This window comes from Sorex fumeus, unplaced genomic scaffold (assembly GCF_029834395.1).
Source record: "Sorex fumeus unplaced genomic scaffold, SorFum_2.1 ptg000098l, whole genome shotgun sequence".
Taxonomy (NCBI): domain Eukaryota; kingdom Metazoa; phylum Chordata; class Mammalia; order Eulipotyphla; family Soricidae; genus Sorex; species Sorex fumeus.
Genome location: NW_026606155.1, coordinates 74460439 through 74476708, shown reverse-complemented (window position 1 = coordinate 74476708; position 16270 = coordinate 74460439). Strand labels below are relative to the sequence as shown.

At 58.8% G+C, this 16270-nt stretch overlaps 2 protein-coding genes and 1 non-coding gene across 4 annotated transcripts; 2 read left to right on the top strand and 1 right to left on the bottom strand.

The window, feature by feature from the left end:
* Positions 1 to 85: 85 nt before the first annotated feature.
* LOC130042112 (U6 spliceosomal RNA) lies at positions 86 to 192 on the top strand. The gene has a single exon (XR_008795090.1). It is a non-coding gene; the product is annotated as a U6 spliceosomal RNA (small nuclear RNA).
* Positions 193 to 1198: 1006 nt separating this feature from the next.
* On the bottom strand, positions 1199 to 10243 carry ZNF219 (zinc finger protein 219). 2 transcript variants are annotated; one of them, XM_056133457.1, is made up of 5 exons: positions 10104 to 10243; positions 4580 to 4671; positions 2751 to 4257; positions 2467 to 2601; positions 1199 to 2255 (listed from the first exon to the last, which is right to left on the bottom strand). In XM_056133457.1, exons 2-5 carry the CDS (start codon positions 4583 to 4585, stop codon positions 1663 to 1665), a joined length of 2241 nt encoding a protein of 746 aa, XP_055989432.1. In that variant the 5' UTR covers positions 4586 to 4671; positions 10104 to 10243; the 3' UTR covers positions 1199 to 1662. The 2 variants fall into 2 exon arrangements, with proteins under 2 accessions (XP_055989432.1, XP_055989431.1); XM_056133456.1 differs by lacking the exon at positions 10104 to 10243 and adding an exon at positions 9603 to 9961.
* A 2281-nt stretch (positions 10244 to 12524) lies between these two features.
* On the top strand, positions 12525 to 14664 carry TMEM253 (transmembrane protein 253). Its single transcript, XM_056133469.1, has 6 exons — positions 12525 to 12652; positions 13010 to 13120; positions 13210 to 13266; positions 13619 to 13729; positions 14138 to 14281; positions 14592 to 14664. The coding sequence occupies exons 1-6, from the start codon at positions 12545 to 12547 to the stop codon at positions 14649 to 14651; spliced, it is 591 nt and encodes a 196-aa protein (XP_055989444.1). The 5' UTR covers positions 12525 to 12544; the 3' UTR covers positions 14652 to 14664.
* The last annotated feature ends 1606 nt before the right edge of the window (positions 14665 to 16270 follow it).

The window sequence follows — 16270 nt, the reverse complement described above, 5'->3', positions numbered from 1 at the left end:
GTAGGACTCCTCTTTCTCTGAGCTGTTTAAGACAAACCGAGATCTCAAAGAGTTCAGCAGCTGTTAAAATTGAGAGGGAGGGCCAGTGCTCACTTCGGCAGCACATATACTAAAATTGGAACGATACAGAGAAGATTAGCATGGCCCCTGCACAAGGATGACACGCAAATTCGTGAAGCGTTCCATATTTTTCCATGGCTTGGAGGCCAGCTGTATATGCTAGGGAAAAGGCAGCTCAGATAGAGTAGAGCACCAAATAAAGGGTGCTGGGAGGATCCTCCCAGAATGGGAGATGCATGCTGAAAGTAGACTATAGACTGAACATGATTGCCACTCAATGCCTCTTTTGCAAACCACAACACCCAAAAGGAGAGAGAGAACAGAGGGGAATGCCCTGCCACAGAGGCAGGGTGGGTGGGGGGATACGGGTGGGAGAGATACTGGAATCCGTGGTGGTGGAAAATGGGCACTGGTGGAGGGATGGGTACTCGCTCATTGTATAATTGAAACCCAAGCACAAAAATTTGTAAGTCTACAACTGTACCTCATGGTGTTTCACTAATAAAATTTTTTTAAAAAATGACATCACTTAAAAAAATAAAAAATAATAAAATAAAATTGAGAGGGCCAGGGGCTGGAGCCACAGTACAGCAAGTAAGGCATTTCCTTGCATGTGACCTAACTAGGTCCAATCCCCAGCATCCCATATAGTCCTCAGCACCGCCAGAAGTAACTCCAGTGCAGAGTCAGGAGTTACCCCTGAACATCACCAGGTGTGACCCAAAAAGCATAAAAAAAAATTGAGAGGGCTAGAGAGGCATTACAGGGGATGAGGTGCTTGCCTCACGGGTGGCCAAACACGGTTAGCTTTAAAAAAAAAAAAACCCTGTCACACATGGTTCCCCAAAACACTAACCGCTGAGTGGCCCCTAAGCACAGAATTGGCAGTTCCCCCAAGCACCAAGAGGTGTGGTCCAAAAACCCAACAATAAAATAAAAGGAGGTCCTCAGACCACCTTGCATAATGATCCCCAGGGCTACTTGTTAAATGCTAATTCCAGGGTCAATCCTGGGGCTGCTGAATGGGAAATCTAGACGGGTGAAGACAGGAGCCGCCTTTCTCATCAAGCCCTGCAGATGACTGTTTTCTGGACATTACGGTCCCAGGGGGACAGGACAGAGGCAGACAGACACAGTGCCCTGTGCCTCAAGACACCTGTTTATTGGGGACACAACTCTGCGACAGGGAATGACAGGAATTGTACCAAAAATAGCGAGGTCTACAGGGCCCCTGAAGGGGCTAGAAGGGTACAGTGCCCCCACCCCCACCCATTGTACAAAAATAAACTCTCACGCCTATGGACCAGCAAAGACTGGCAGAAAGGCTCCTCCACGGAGGCACCACCCTCTCTGCCAGCCCTGGGACCCCGTTCTTTGATCCTCACCCCTGCCACTTCTAAGGCACTGTGACTCTCCCCTGGGCCGGGTGGGGTACTGCCCGCCCACCCTTCTATGCCCGCCGCCCCCAACACCTCCGGTCCGCCTGGGGCTGGGATACGGGTCCCACGCTGCCCCCTGCTGGCTGCTCTACCCAACTACCTCTAGCGCTCCCCCGCTCCGGCGGGGTGAGCTCACTAAGCTAAGTGGCCCTAAGCGGGCTCCCTACCGTTCTTGGCCCCCCAGCCCGGCCTCTCCCGACCTCGACAGCCCCGGGCCCTCCTCCCCTTCCTGCGGAGGGCTGGGAGGCGATTCCCCCGAGGGCGCTCGGGCGAAGGGCGAGGCATCGGCCGGGGGCAGACGGCGGCCCCGGGCCCTGCGGCTGTGGTGCACTTGCAGGTGCAGGGCCATGAGCTCGGGGGCGCCAGTGGCGAAGGGGCAGAAGAGGCATCGGTGGAGGGCACCCCCGGGCCCGGCCTCACCTCCCGGGCCCGCCCGCAGGGACAGGTCCAGGGGCTCGGCCTCACCGCCTCGCCCGTTGCGCAGGGTCCTCCCGGGGCTGGCGGGCTTGCGACGGGGCCCCGGCGCGGCGGCGCCGCTCGACGGCGGCCGCGGGCTGGCAGCGCCCTCCACCCAGGTCGCGGGCTGCGGAGGGGCCGACTTGGCGGAGCCCCGCTGGGGTGCGGGGGGCGGCTCCGGGGGTGGCCCGGGCCCTGCCCCGCTCCTCTGCTCCCGGTGGTGGCGCTGCAGGTGATACTTGAGCGAGCCAGACTGGGTGCCAGCGTAGTCGCAGTGTGGACACTTGTAGGGGCGTTCACCTGGGGGGAGAGGGGTGCAACATCGCGATCAAGGCATGGCCCCTCACCTTCGTTCCGCTCGACGGACACCCTGAGGACCAGGGAAGAAATACGGCCTCTGCCGCCCCCTGCGCTTTCATGTAGAAGCACGTGCCTCACCGCCCCCCACTGCCACCCCCTGGAGACAACCACCCCACCCATCCGCCCGGGCTTCCTCTCCTGCCCCCCTCACCTGTGTGCACTCGAAGATGCACTTTGAGGTGATGCGCCGAGCGGAAAGACTTCCCGCAGAAGGGACAATCCTTGCCAGTGGCACCCCGGCCCCCTTCAGACTGCCGCGCCCCTCCAACGAGCAGCCCATTCTCTTCTGCAAGGCACACATTAAGGGCGTCAGAGAGGACCCCTGCGCCCCCCGACACCCTGCTAGGTTCCCCTGTCCCAGAAAGCTTTGTGGGGCTGGAGATGCTGCGAGTGGAGCTGGGGGCGTGTGAGGCGGCAGAGGAGCCCCCGACCTACCCTGCGAGGCGGCGGGTCGCGCCGCGGCCCCCGCGGCAGGCGCCGTGGGCCCGGCCCCCTCTCCTGGCCGTGGATGCATGGACGCCAGAGGGCCCAGCGTGCGACCACCCCGGGCCCAGCTCTCCTCCTCGGCCTCCACCACCTCCTCTTCCTCCTCCGGCTCCTCGGTGCGGTGTCTGCGCGCGCGGGCCGGGAGCGCGGAGGGCAGCGGGCAGTAGCTCCCGAAGCTGCGGCCGGCGCCCGGCTCGGCGCCCTCGCCGTTGGGCCGCGCCTCCCCGGCTCCTCGCAGGCTCAGGTAGCCCAGGAGGCTCGGGGGCTCCCGGCGCTCGGCCGGGCTGGGCGCCGGGGCCAGCAGGAGCGCGGGGCCCAGTGGCTCGTAGGCCAGCAGGCCCAAGTCGGGCGGCGGCGGGGGGGCGCGCGCGGGCCCCGTGGCGGGCGCGGGGGCCCGCAGCGGGCCCAGCTTGCTGGCGTGCACCTTCATGTGGTTCTTCAGGAACCAGGGCTCCTTGAAGCAGCGGCCGCACACGGGGCACGCGTGGTCGAAGGAGGCCTTGTGCTTGCGCATGTGGCCCTTGAGAAACCAGGACTGCGTGAAGCTCTGGCCGCACACTTGACAGCGGAACTCGGGAGGCGCCGGCGGCTCTTCGGGTGCGGCGGGCGCCGGGGCGGGGGTGGCCTCGCGTTCGCGTTCGCGTTCGGGCTCGGGCTCCGGCTCGGGCTCAGGCTCCGGAGCGGATCTGGGTTCCGGCGCGGGTGGCTGTGGCTGTGGCTGTGGCTGTGGCTGTGGCTGCGGCTGCGGCGGCGGCGGCGGCGGCGGCGGCTGGGGTGGCGCCGACGCGGCCGCCAGGGGGCGCTCGGGAGCCCCGTGGGCCGTCAGGCTGTGGTGCAGCAGCTCCTCCTCCTGGCTGGCGCCGAAACTGCACAGGCCGCATTTCCAGGGCCGGTGCAAGATGTGCAGGTGGCGTTCGCGCTCGGCCGCCGTGCGGAACTTGCCCTTGCAGAAGGGGCAGCGGAAGGCGGACGACGACGACGACGACGAGTGGGCCTGGGATCTGGCCAGGCCTTCGGGGACGGAGGGGGACTGCACGCCCCCCGAGCCTCGGGCCCGCCCCATTCGGGCCTCGCGCAGGAGCGCGCGCTCCTCCAGCTCCAGCAACAGGCGCGCGGCGGGGCTGCGGGGCCGCTCGGGCTGGTGCGTGCGCAGGTGCGAGCGCAGCAGGGCGCGCTGCGCTGCCCGGTGGCCGCAGTGCGGGCACTGGAAGGCCTGGGCGCCCGGGTGCGCCCGCAGGTGCAGAGCCAGGATGGAGTTGAAGCGGAAGCGCTTCCCGCACACCGGGCAGGGGAAGCGCCGCTCGCCCGTGCGACTCTCAGACCAGGACACTGCTCCCATTCCCGGAGAGCCGGCGCTCACGCCCGGCCCGTTGGAGTAGCGCTGCAGATCCAGCTCGCCTTCGAAGGCCGGTGGTGATGGCGCTAGGTGGCCGCCCGTGGCGCGGGGACGTGAGCCCTGCGGAGAAAGATGTGAGTAGACCCAAAGGAGGAAAAAAGGGGGAGGGGGCGAGCTGTGGGGAACGCAGGGGCACGCACAGAAGCCACCGAGGGAGGGTGGGTTGGATGGAGCTTGAACGAGAAAATTTAGGAGTGCATCCCCACTCACCTAGGGAAAGTGGAGGGTAAATGGGAATTGGGAGGTCGGGGCCAAGGAATAGGCGACCAGTTCTAATTACGGGGAGAGAGAGACAGAGACAGAGAGAGGAGGAGGAGGAGGAGGAAGAGGGCGGGGAGAGGGGGGAGGGAGAGAGTCTAGGTACAGCCCGAGCTTCACTCACCTCCATGGACCCCCTTCACATTCTTTGGTTCTGGGGAGTGCAGGGAAGAAGAGGAGGAAAAGCTGCTAGTGAAGGCAACAGGTGCTGAAGAGCTAAAGCAAGAGAGACAGATGTGAAGGAAAAGTTGAGCCCTTATTTTCATCAGTGAACACGGTCACCCCTAACCCCAGCCTCGGTTGGCATCCTGTTATCTCAGAAACGGAGCCCTGATCTCGTGCTGCCTCTGGAGAAAAGAGGGGGCTGCTGGTTTCAAGACTGCCGGTCCTTGCTTTGCCAAATTCACAAAGTTCCCAAACAGACCAGCTCTTCCCCCTCCACCCCCAATTGTTGTTTTCAAGGCCTGTTGAGGAACCGGCACCACCACCTCCGCGGCCACCGTCCCCCTGGGGTTAAGGGAGACCTCTGAGTACACCCCTTCTCTACCCCTCTCGCATTTAGCTGGGGCTGTGCCGAGCCGCGAGCAAATGGAAAGAAAGGGCTTGGGGTGTGCTCCCCAGTTCCCCAAGTGGGACCAGTTGCTCCCCGTCCCCCTGGCCAGCTAGCGAAACATCCTTCCAGGCTTAACAGACCTTCGTTCTGCCCTTACCCTCTCTCTTTCTATCTTTCCCCCTCGTTCTCCCTCCCTCCGCCTGGATTCCTGATCCATTCATTTCCATTCATTACAGAGACTCATTCATGCATGGGAGAGAAACACCTCCCAGCAGCCGAGTCTGGAGACAGACATAGGGGGAGGGGCACGAAGGGGGAGAAAATCAGAGGCAGAGGCAATGAACAGAGAGTTAGGGGAGGAGTGCAAGTTAAGGGACGCTGCTGGCCTGGGACCGGGTTAAAAAAAAAAAAAAAGACCTGCCAAATACCAGCTAGCATTGATTCCCGTGTTTCAAACCTTGGAGCCTGCAGTTTGATGGGGCATCTCAGCCCCTTTGTCCAAGGCTGCTCCGAAGCAGGCTTTCCTCCTCTCGGCAGGGGAGAGGCTCCCGCACACAAGAGGAGGATTACACTGGCTCGGAGCTCGAGAGGCTGGAGTGAGGGACGGGGGGCGGGGCCGGGCCATCTGCGCAGATAGGGGTTGGGCTGGAGCGCTGGGCAGGAGAGGGTTAAAATTCTCCCGGCTAAAATTCCCTGGGCCAGGGATGTGCAGAGAGCTCCAGTTCAGAGGGAGAGAGAAGAGCACGGGAGAGGACAAGGCTTGGGCTGGGAGGGGGCGGAGGGGCACTTGACTGACTCTTAAACCGTGGAGGTGAATGTGCCGATTTAGAAGCAGAATTCAGATCCGCTGGGGGGGGGGGGGGGGGGGGAAGGCCTGAGATGGAAGACCAGAAATCAGCCAGTCCACCTTCCTGCTTACATAGAGAATTTATTGTATGGAGGCGGGAGATACGGGGGCCCTAAGGTGGTTTGGTTCAGGTTTTGCCTGAGATGGAAAGAATCTCTGAGATATAAAGAACTTCTTTACAATAGGTATTGTGAAGCTGAAAGATGGGCTGCTGAGAAAGAAAAGGAAGCCAGCGTTAGTTTCCTTCAGGATTTTTAATAGAAGGTAACTGGGTCTGAGTCAGCCCTGCTTATCATCAGCAAAGAGAAAAGGCCCTGCAAGTCCAAGGGGCCTATACTTTTGACATTTAATGGATGTGATAGGACTCCCTGAAGGGGCAGAAACCTGTTACATGTGGAATCCGGGTTATGAGGATTTTATTAACAGGAGGTTAATTAACTGAGTGTCCTTGCCCGAAGGTCGCTAAACAACTAGCATTACCACTTTTGATATTTGGATTTCTCTGGCTCCAAATTCAGAGCATCCACCCCTATCTGCGGGTCCTCCACGAGTGCCCTTTCCCAGAACCAAGGTCCTTGCCAGGTTCCTCAAGTCATGTCACAAGAGGTGTCAGAGCAAGGATGTGAGGCCCCAGACCATTGGGCCCAATCTGACCATGTGTAGCTCTGCAACCTTCAGTAAGGTTTACTTACCCTCTCAGTTTCAACTATAAAATAGGAGGGTTTGACTAATTTATACTGATGGGGACTTCCAGCTCACAAGTGTTGCGGTTCTGAGACTGGCTACTCTTCTGGACCCCGGAGATATATTAAAAAACAAATGGTCATTCCTTCAGTACCATGGAGAGTGCAGTGGGCTACCAGAAGAGCCACTTTGGCCACCACAGTACCATAGATAGAGCTCTGAGGTGATAGAAGGGCCATATTTGCCATTTTAGCACCATAGAGAAGGCCGTGAGAAAAGCTAGAGAATTCTTAAAAATTCCTTTCTGGCAACCATAGTGAGGAGGGAAAAAAAATAAAAATAAAACAATCGTGGTACCACTGAGATTATTTGGCCTCTTGGATGTCACTGAAAATAGATACATGTAATAGAAAATAGATGTCACTAGAAGAATTTTAATTAGCTAAAGGAGTGTCCTGACAGTTACAGTTTGTACATCCTGGAATGAGTTACTGAGGCATCATATTTGGGTCCATCACATTCTGTTGCTCTCCTGGGGATTCCCGGAACATCCTGGTGTACAGCCAATCTGGTGTAGTCAGAGGAAGCAGATGGTGGGGGAGGAGGAGGGAGGCTGGGAATACTGCATGGTCATAGCTGACTAAACCTATGGGCACATACTCTGATTCTGAGAAGATTCTAGGACCCTTAAGCCTGCCTGTGGGTTTGGCAAGCAGAATATCTCATGGGAGGCTGGCCTCATGACAAACAGAATGGGGTAAAACTTGCCCCACCCACCCCAACAAAAACAAAAACCGTATGTTGGGGCAAAAAGATAGTATAGTCGGTAGGGCGCTTGCATTGTACTCGTTTGCCCCAAGTTCAATCCCCAGCACCCCATAAGGTCCCCCGAGTCTGCCAAGAGTGAATGACCCTTGAGCACAGAGCCAGAGGTAAACCCTGAGCACCACTGGGTGTGGCCCCCAAATGAAAACAAACGAAAAAACACCCCATGTTGCACAGAGCAGTTTCCAGGCTGGAAAATACAGTGATACGCAAAGGCGGCCCAAACTGATGCTGAATTCCCCAGCAGAAGTTTCCCTAGCGTGTGACCTCAAATCAGCAAAACCCATGGGCTGACTCTCCTGGGTCACGTCATGGCCCCTTAATCAGCTCTCCACCAAACCAGGTCCCCACCATCTGATCCCATGAATTTATCTTCACAGAAGGGCCTGAGCTTCTTGGGCTGGCTTACAACCCAGGCCATGCATATACTGCTTGTGGGCAATAAATCACAGAGTTTTCAAGGCCCTAAACACCATTCCACGAGACTGGGTCTGATAGTAGCACTGACCTACTTTCCATCTCCACTGGGAAAAGGGGGTTATCTTGCCCTTATTTGGGTTCTACAGGGAGGCAGGGCCAGGGATGGGGATTAAAAAAAAAATCTTTCCAAAGCAACAGGCAAATTAATTTGATGTGCCCAGAAAGCTGGTAGGGAAAGAGCGTGATCCACCAGACCTTCCCGAAGAGGAAAAGGCGGAGGGGCTGGTGAAAAGACTCAGACAGGGACAGTTTACACACACTAGAGCTGACTGGAAGACCACGAAGATCAGGCCGCAGCCGTTGTGGGTCACAGGTTTTAGGGGCAAAGTGTAAGGGGCAAGAGTTCAGGGCTCCGGCGTTGACTAGGCCTCTGTCAATGAACATCTCTAATATTCCATTTTTCTGTTAAGGATCCTCCACCTTCAAGGCGGCGAACAATAATAATGAACATGGTGGCACAAGGTGGGGTCAAAAGGAAAAGGAGCTGCTTAGGAGGCCACCTTTAGGGGGACCCCACAAATGACATGCAGGGCCACCACCCCACCCTGCTTGGTAGCCCTCTGCTCCACACAGCTTAGGTGGCTTAATCCCACCCCACAGACTGCCCACCTTTTAGACTGAAACTCGGTGCTGCCTCCCTCCCTCCCTCCCTCCACACTCACTGCCCTGTACTGGGGGCATGGAACCTTAGTCATGGACACACACCAGCAGGAGAGGAAGCTGAGGCGGCTCACCCACTGCCGCCCTACTGTGACGAATAGCATCCCAGAGGCATGTCCCAACTTGACCCCTCTCCTCAAAGTTGTGCAGGGCTGGTATTGGGGGGGAGGGGGCAGGCAGTGCGCCCAAAGTCCCCATACCTGGAGCTGATGACCCCAGAGAAGCCCGAGTCTGAGCACCCTTCCAGATTGGGGGGGGGGGGTTTAAAGGGGGGGGGCAGGAAGGCCTCTGGGAAAATCGCTCTCCCAGAAGTCGGTTGGCAAGTGGGGCAGGCCCAGTGATTCTGCACGAGCGCTTCCTCCAGCAGCACCCGGACCCCCTCCCGGGAAGACGAGCCAGAAGGATGAGGTGGGGGGGCGGGGGGGGCAGGCTAGAGAGACTGGGAGGCCAGGGCTCAGCTCCCCGGGCCGGGAGAACAAAAGCGGAGTTGCAGCCGCCTCCGCTGCAGCCGCCGGCCGAGCTCTTTGTGACACTTTGTTTGGGACGCAGAGAGGGAAGCACCCCCCCATCCTCTCCCCTCCCCCATCCCCGCTCCCGGAGAGTTTGGGTCCCTTCCCCCTCCTCCGGCAGCCCTACCTGGGCCGGGCGGTGGGGGGGCGGGGGGGGGCCGGAGGGGGGCTCATCCACTCGGGCTCCCGGCTCGGCCGCCCGCGCGGCACCCCCAGGCCCCTCGCTCCCCGCCTTCGGGCCCCTACAAAGACGCCCGGCAGCGCCCCCCCTCCTTCCCCGCCCGCCCCGGAGCTGGCCTTTCCCCTCCCGCTGTCCGCGCTCCCGGTTCCCCCACCTGGGCCCCCCCCCTCCCCGGAGGCCCCCCGAGCTCCCGGGGCTTCCGAGGCCGCCGCCCCCAGCCCGCCCCCCCAGGCGCTCTGGGCGAAGTTTGCTCGGGGCCGCGCCGGCGCCCCTCCCCCGCCCCCGCCCCCTGCACCTGCTCCGAGCCGGGCGCGCCGAGGGGGCCCCCCCTCCGGGCGGGGGGAGGGTTCGGGGCGGGGGCGGGTGGCGGAGGGGGGGGGGCCGGCGGCGGGGGCAGCGGCTACTCACGGGCCCCGGGCGGGCGGCGGCGGAGCGGGCGGCGGCGGCGGCGGGCGGCGGGCCGGCGGCGCGGGCGTCAGCGTTACGTGGGGCCGGGGGAGATGCGCCGGGCCCCGGCCCCCCCCGCCCCCGGCCCGGCCCCCGCCCCCTCCCCGGTCCCCCGCCCCCGGCCCTGGCCCGCATTGTGTGCGGCGGGAGGCGGCCCGGCCATTAGCATGCGGGGGGCGGCGCGGCGGGGCTGCGAGCCGCGCGGGAGCGGGCGCGGGCGCGGGGCGCGGGCTCCGGGGACACGGAGCGGGGGACCCCGGGAGCCGCGCGAGGCGGCCGCCAGGGGCGGGGTGCGGGCCGCGCGGGGACGGGGGGCGCTGCGCGAGGGCGGGCGGGCGGGAGGGAGCGGGGGTGGGGCGCGCGGACGAGTCCAACAGGAGACTGGAAGAGATTTTGAAAGGTCATCTCGTCCTTCCCCCAGCCTCCAAGCGGGGTGCCCCTCCCACCCGAACCCGGACATACCAGGGAAGGAGTTGGCGCTGCCGCTCTTTCTGCCCCAACATGCACAGACTCGGGAAGTTCTTCCTGGGGTTTTATCTCAAAGCCTCTCCCTTGCAATCAATCTCTCTCTCTCTCTCTCTCTCTCTCTCTCTCTCTCTCTCTCTCTCTCTCTCTCTCTCTCTCTCTCTCTCTCTCTTTTGGGGGGAGGAGGAGGGGCGATTGGGAGAGATAGTTCATGTCTGCCATATAAGAAACATGATTAAAGTTACTCTTGGGTCCCTTCTGTTCTTGATAAACAACAAGCCCTGCTCCTTCCTCTCAGATTCTGTTTTCCCATTCCTTAAGTCGCTCCGATGGCTCTTCAATATAATAAATATTTACTGAGCGCTTACCAAGTACCCCGGCACTGTGCTCAGCGCTGGGGAGGCGCGGGGGGAGGTGGCGGATGATGGACCGCGCCTCGCGGGAGTTCTAGACCCGGTCTTCCTCCTAAACGGTCCACTCCTGTTTCAGCAGCATGCTCTGAATGCCGCCGGTCCAGGGGCAGCATTATTGGGTAGTCTGGAATGCTTGCGGCAGCACTGAACTAGAATCGGTACCCCTAGCTTAACAGGCTCATCCTGGAGAATCAGGCACTAGGAGTCTCGGGCCATTGGCCTGCCACCCCAGATATCCTCATCCCACATTCTGCCAGGCTACGGCCACCATAAAAATCAGTGCACAGAGGGGAGCAAGGAGGGAAAAGACACGGCGGTTCTCGTGGTCCCTTTCCCTGGGACTTTTTTCTTCCAGGAAATAAAGAACAGACACAAGTTTCCAAGGAATGTTGACCCTAGGCTCGACAGGGTGAAGACCTCTTGCCTCCCAAGGGCCTCCCTCCTGGTACTGACTCAGGTCTTCTGTCACTGGTAGTAATGGTGACAATAGCCCCTAACAGTTAGTGAGCACTTATCTGCCAGGTGCTGGGCTGAGCTGGTTCATAGGCATTTCCTCTTTTAAATACTTAAGGCAACCCCTTAAGATTGGTATTATTAACTTTCCTGTATAGATAAGGAAACAGATCAGGTAACTTGCCCCAAGGTCACCCAGAGAGATCTGGGATTTAGACAAAAGTCCGATTGCCTCTGTGCCTCAAACTCTGCACCTAGAGGGGCCCTTCCTCTTTTTGGTCTAAGGAGAATATATTTTCGGGCCAGCTGATTCTGCTTCTGACCCTAGAAGTAACTGTCTCTGGCTTCATTACTGAATAAGCCCTTTAGTTTATGGGCATCAGCCACATCAGCATGACCTCATTATAATAACCACTAATACTTATTAAGCAGCCACATGAGTCAACAATTCTTCTCAGCCATGTTATTAGTTCCCTTTTATCACTCAGTGTGACCAAACCGAAGTTCAAATAGGTAGAATAAATGTATCCAAGGCCATACAGCTCAGAATGTGGCTCTACCCAACTGCAAAGCAACATCTATCTCTCAAAAAAAAATAAATAAATAATGTTTCAATAGTGCCCTTCCCAAGACTAACTGTTTGGAACCATATTCCACACATATCTAGTTGCAGGTGATAAGCTGAGTCAGAAACATTCCCTACTATAAACAGGGTTTCCCATCCACTTAGTGTCTCATCCAGAGTAAATACTTCAAGAAAGGAAGGAGGGCAAGAGAGAGGGTACAGTGGGCTAAGTGCACATTTTGTATGTGGGAGGCCTGGGTCCCATCCTTGGCACCACACAGTCCACAGCCAGGAGTAGCTCTGAGTACCCTTGGGTGTGCTACCCCTCCCCCCCCACACACACACCTAGAAGAAAAGAGAAACTGTCTAGAAAGTAAGAGACAGGAAGCCAGACTTTACCTGGTCTTGGGACAAAGTTACAATTGGTCAAGAGAAGAATCAGTTCAGACAGTAATGGGGAGCTCCCTAGGGAACAGGAAAAACTCAAAGGATGAAATCAAAAACAGGAGAAAGAATGGATGGAAATGGGGGTGGGGAGTGGGCTTAAACTGGGATTATGGATGGAAGGGTCCATAGATGAGGTGTTTGGAAGAGTAATCCAGGAATTCCAAGATTCGGGCAGAAACAGTGAGACAGGACTGAGTGTCTTAAGGAGTGACCTGAGGGTGGTGTCTACCCACAGCCACTCCCTGGAGCCAATGGCCCTCACAGGGACCTTTGCTCCATCACACCCCAGCCCTGACAGTCTGTCTCTGCCAGGACAAATCTGTCAACTGCTCTGAGCTACCAGGGCCCACCAGGAGCTCCAGGAGCGACAGGGTCCCACCCATCAGAAGTTGCTGCCTCAGACTAGGTAGGTGTGAGACTGAGCTTAGACTCAGTGAATTTTAGAAATGAGGGGGGTGGGGGATGGGGGGGCAGGGGTGCAGCTGCAAGAAATGTTGCTACATGCTATTATGTATTTTTCCCCATCTAGGAAGCACCAACATCCAAGGGTTAAGGGAACCATGGAGGAGAGAACTGGTCTCCCAGAGCAGAAGGGACCCCGTTCTCGTTTGGAACAGCTACAGTCCTGGGCAAGGCACAAGGAGAGTGGGCGTCTCTTGGTGCTGGCGGTGAGGCCAGGCTGCCCCACCCTAAACTCCAGCAGGTCCACTTAATTCCCAATTCAGTTCCATGGGAGTTTCCTGCTCATCTTCTATGTACCTGAAATTGCTAGCCTCTGAGTGGGAGGAGGGTAGCGGGAATGGAAGGAACAAAGCAAGACCTTTAATCCTCAAGTAGTAGTTGCCTTCATGTGGGGCCAGCTAAATAACAAAACACTGATAGGAGGCAGAAGAAAACAAAATAACTCTTCCTTTCCTTGATTACTTTTGGTTGACTACTTCCGGTCCCACGTGTTCTTGTCAATTGCTGATCTCCAGGTTGGGAGGAGGAAGGCAGGTCCTTGACAACTTTCCTTTGACTCCCAGGTGAGCCAAATATGGCTGGCAGTGGCTCTAGTGCCATTCGCTGTCTCAGTTGCCTGCCTGAACTCTGCTTGCCACATGACCACAGCTCTACCACTTGGGCCTGCAGCCCTGGTAAGATCTGCACAAAGGAGGGTGGGAGGAAGGTGGTAAGAGGCTCCCTTGCCTGAGGGTACCAGAGACCAACACTTCCTCACCACCAGGGTTTCCTCGCTGGGATTGTTACCCTGGAAGTTCGCAGAGTACCCAGAATCTGGAAGGTGAGAGGAAACTGGAGAGAATGCTATAGTATCCTTACCCCATTACACACTCTCTCTCTCTCTCTCTCTCTCTCTCTCTCTCTCTCTCTCTCTCTCTCTCTCTCTCTCTCTCATACACACTCATACGCACGCGCCTAAGGAGTAAGTGGCTCTTTAAGTCTGACAAATTCTGTCAGGTCTCTGTCCCTGACTGACCTAAAAGACCTGAGAAGCAAGTTAAAGGACTGGTGCTCCTATTTGGATGTAGACTGGATGGAATGGGAAGTGAAGTTATGTTTCTCCAGGTCGCAGATGGGGTCTGGGGTGCAGTGTGTCCTTAAGGCTGGGCAGGGCTAAGCTGGCTCACTGGCAGGTGCAGGCCATGATGGTACTCAACACCTTCAGTCTACTCTTGGGCTTCATTGCGGTGGCGATCGAGCTGATAAAGACCTTCTTGGGACCTGCCCCAAAGACCCCTTCCCAGGTAGGAGAAATAGTACAGTAGGTAAAGTATTTGCCTTGCATGTAGTCAACCTGGGTTCGATCCCCGGCATCCCTATCTGGTCCCCTGAGCACTGAGCCAGAAGTAAGCCAATGAGCACTTCTGGAGGGTGACTCAAAAAAAATAAAATGAAGACCGGAGTGATAGTACAGCAGTTTGGGTGTTTGCCCTGCACACAGCCGACCAGGGCTCAATCCCTGCATCCCATATAATCCCCCCGAGCACCTCCTGAGTATAGAGTTAGCAGTAACCCCTGAGCCTCACTGGGTGTGACCAAAAAAGGAAAAGGTGGGTGGATGGGAGACAAGAAAAGACGAGTAGAAAGTTAGCAAGAACAAGTGCTGGGTAACTTCTGTTAACAGTAATTTCAGTTTTGTCTCCCTGCAACAGGCGGGCATGCTGGTCCTGGAGCTCAGCACCGAGGCCTTCACCCTAGGAGGAGGTCTGGTCTCTGCATTCTCTCTCTTCCTGCTGAGCCAGAGGAAGCCAGGATGCTGCAGGAGCCCTACTCTGCACTATCAGGAGCTGCAGGAGGTATGAGGGCGGGGAGAAAGCACCCAGCAGCTCCTGGCTACTTATTTTTTCCCTGGCTATCCTGGTCATTGGCACTTAAGTGGAGAAAGGGGAGGCTAGGAAGGGTGGAGCCCTGGGCTGAAACTGGTTGGTTTCCTAGTGGGGGGTAAAGGGGATCTGGGGATCCAAGTGGTTGCAACTAGAAGTGTGGTGGAAGCTGTCTACATATGAGGGAAAGAATGGGAGAGGAGGAGGAAGCTGCTTTCATCTGGGATTTCTCCTTTCTCAGCCCCTCAAGTGAGTGTTCCCCCCACCTCTGTCTGGTTTTCAGGGTGACTCGGAGTTGGTGGAAGTTCCTGATTTGGAAAACTGCCCCGTGGTGGCCAGCTGAAGAAATCAGTGAGCTGACCCCAGGGAGCTCTCCTTCCACTTAGGAACGTGCTCCAGACTGTCCAGCACCCTAGCTCAGCTCCAAAGCTAGGTGGGGTCCCCAGGGACCAACAAGAAGCCCAGCCGAGTGCCTTCAATTTTCACTTGCACTGGACGCCGTTGTCTTGCCCATCAGAGGGGAAACGACACCTAGGCCAGAGACCTCCCTCACCGGATGGGACCCCCCACCGAAGCAGCCCACCTGCTGACCATCCTTAAACCCACTTCCTCCCTTCTGTACTTTCCCTCCTTTCCTCCAGGCTCCTCTACTAATTCTCGTTAACACCTTTCACAGCCCCATTCACTCCAAGCCCGGGCGTCCTTAGGGGGACCTCCTCTGCGCCACCTCCCACCGCCCGGCTCGCTGCTCCTCCTCGGACATCAGTTCCTGGGCGCTGTCGTTTCTCCCTGGGACCCGGTTTCCTGTCGACTCGGGCAGAGACTCCAAGTCCCAGGCTGCCCCGCCAGCCCCGGGCCTGCCGGGAAATAAAGAGCCTCTTCCCAGCGCGCTGGGGGCGCTGTGTGTGTGCCGAGTGACGCGAGGCCCTGGAAGTCGGGGCCCAGCCCAGAGTTTCCTCGGACGCGACCACTGAGCCCGCGCGCAGGGAGGCGCCGGGCGGGCCAGGCTGCGCCCCGCGCCGCCACCCGGGGCGGCGGCCTCCGCCAGCCGCCCGCAGGGGCGGCATCCCCGCGCCCCTCGAGGCTTCGGAGTCGGGCGGCGACCGGGAACCGCCCCCGGCCGCGCCGGGCGTCCGCCGAGGCCGTCGCTGCGCCCCCGGCCTCCCCCCAGCCTCAGTGCCCGGGTCCAAAGTGCTGAGACTTGGAGCGCGCGCGAGAAAGGGGTTGGAGATGATGAGTCAGAAGCCCGGGGCCCTCCTCGCCCCCTCCCCCCGGGGCCTGGGGGCGGTGGACAGGACTGGCTCGCGGGGCTGCCCGGTGCTCGGGGCAGGAAGAGGGAGGGACGCGGCGCCCCGAGCCGAGACTTTCCCGCCTTAGGCCTGCAGCACGCTGCAGGGACCAGCCCGCGCGGCGCCGCCCGCGCGTCCCGCGGAGCCACTGCGCAGGCTCGGCCCCCGGGCGCTCCTGCCCGACCTTTGATCCCGGCTGCTGGCCAGTGGCTGCCGAGGCGCGGACGGGGCGCTGCCCCCACCATCCCTGACCTCGGGGGGTGGGGGGGTTGTGCAAAGATGACACGTTCGGCTGGGCTCGAGAGAAGCGCGGGGGAAACTGGCAAGAGCCCGCCAGCACCAGCCGCTCGAGAAAACTAGAAACGGAGCAGAGCTGGCGGTACTAAGAGAACTCACCCCAAATTCACACAGTGCCCGGGATGGCTGTGCGCCTCACACTCATTTTTGTTCCCACTTGAGGAGACTTCCTTCTTTCCCTAGAGAAAGCTGCTTCGCCCGGGCTCTGCCAAGCCCGGGGCACCCGTGAGGAAAGAGCACAGCCTGGCTGCCTGGTCCGGGCACTGCAAGCCGCTCCTTTCTGTTTGTGACACCTTGGGAGTGGTAATAGTCGCCCTGCCCTATGACAAGGTTGTGTGAGTACTAGTGGGTGGGGACAGCGCCGGGATTAGGCAGA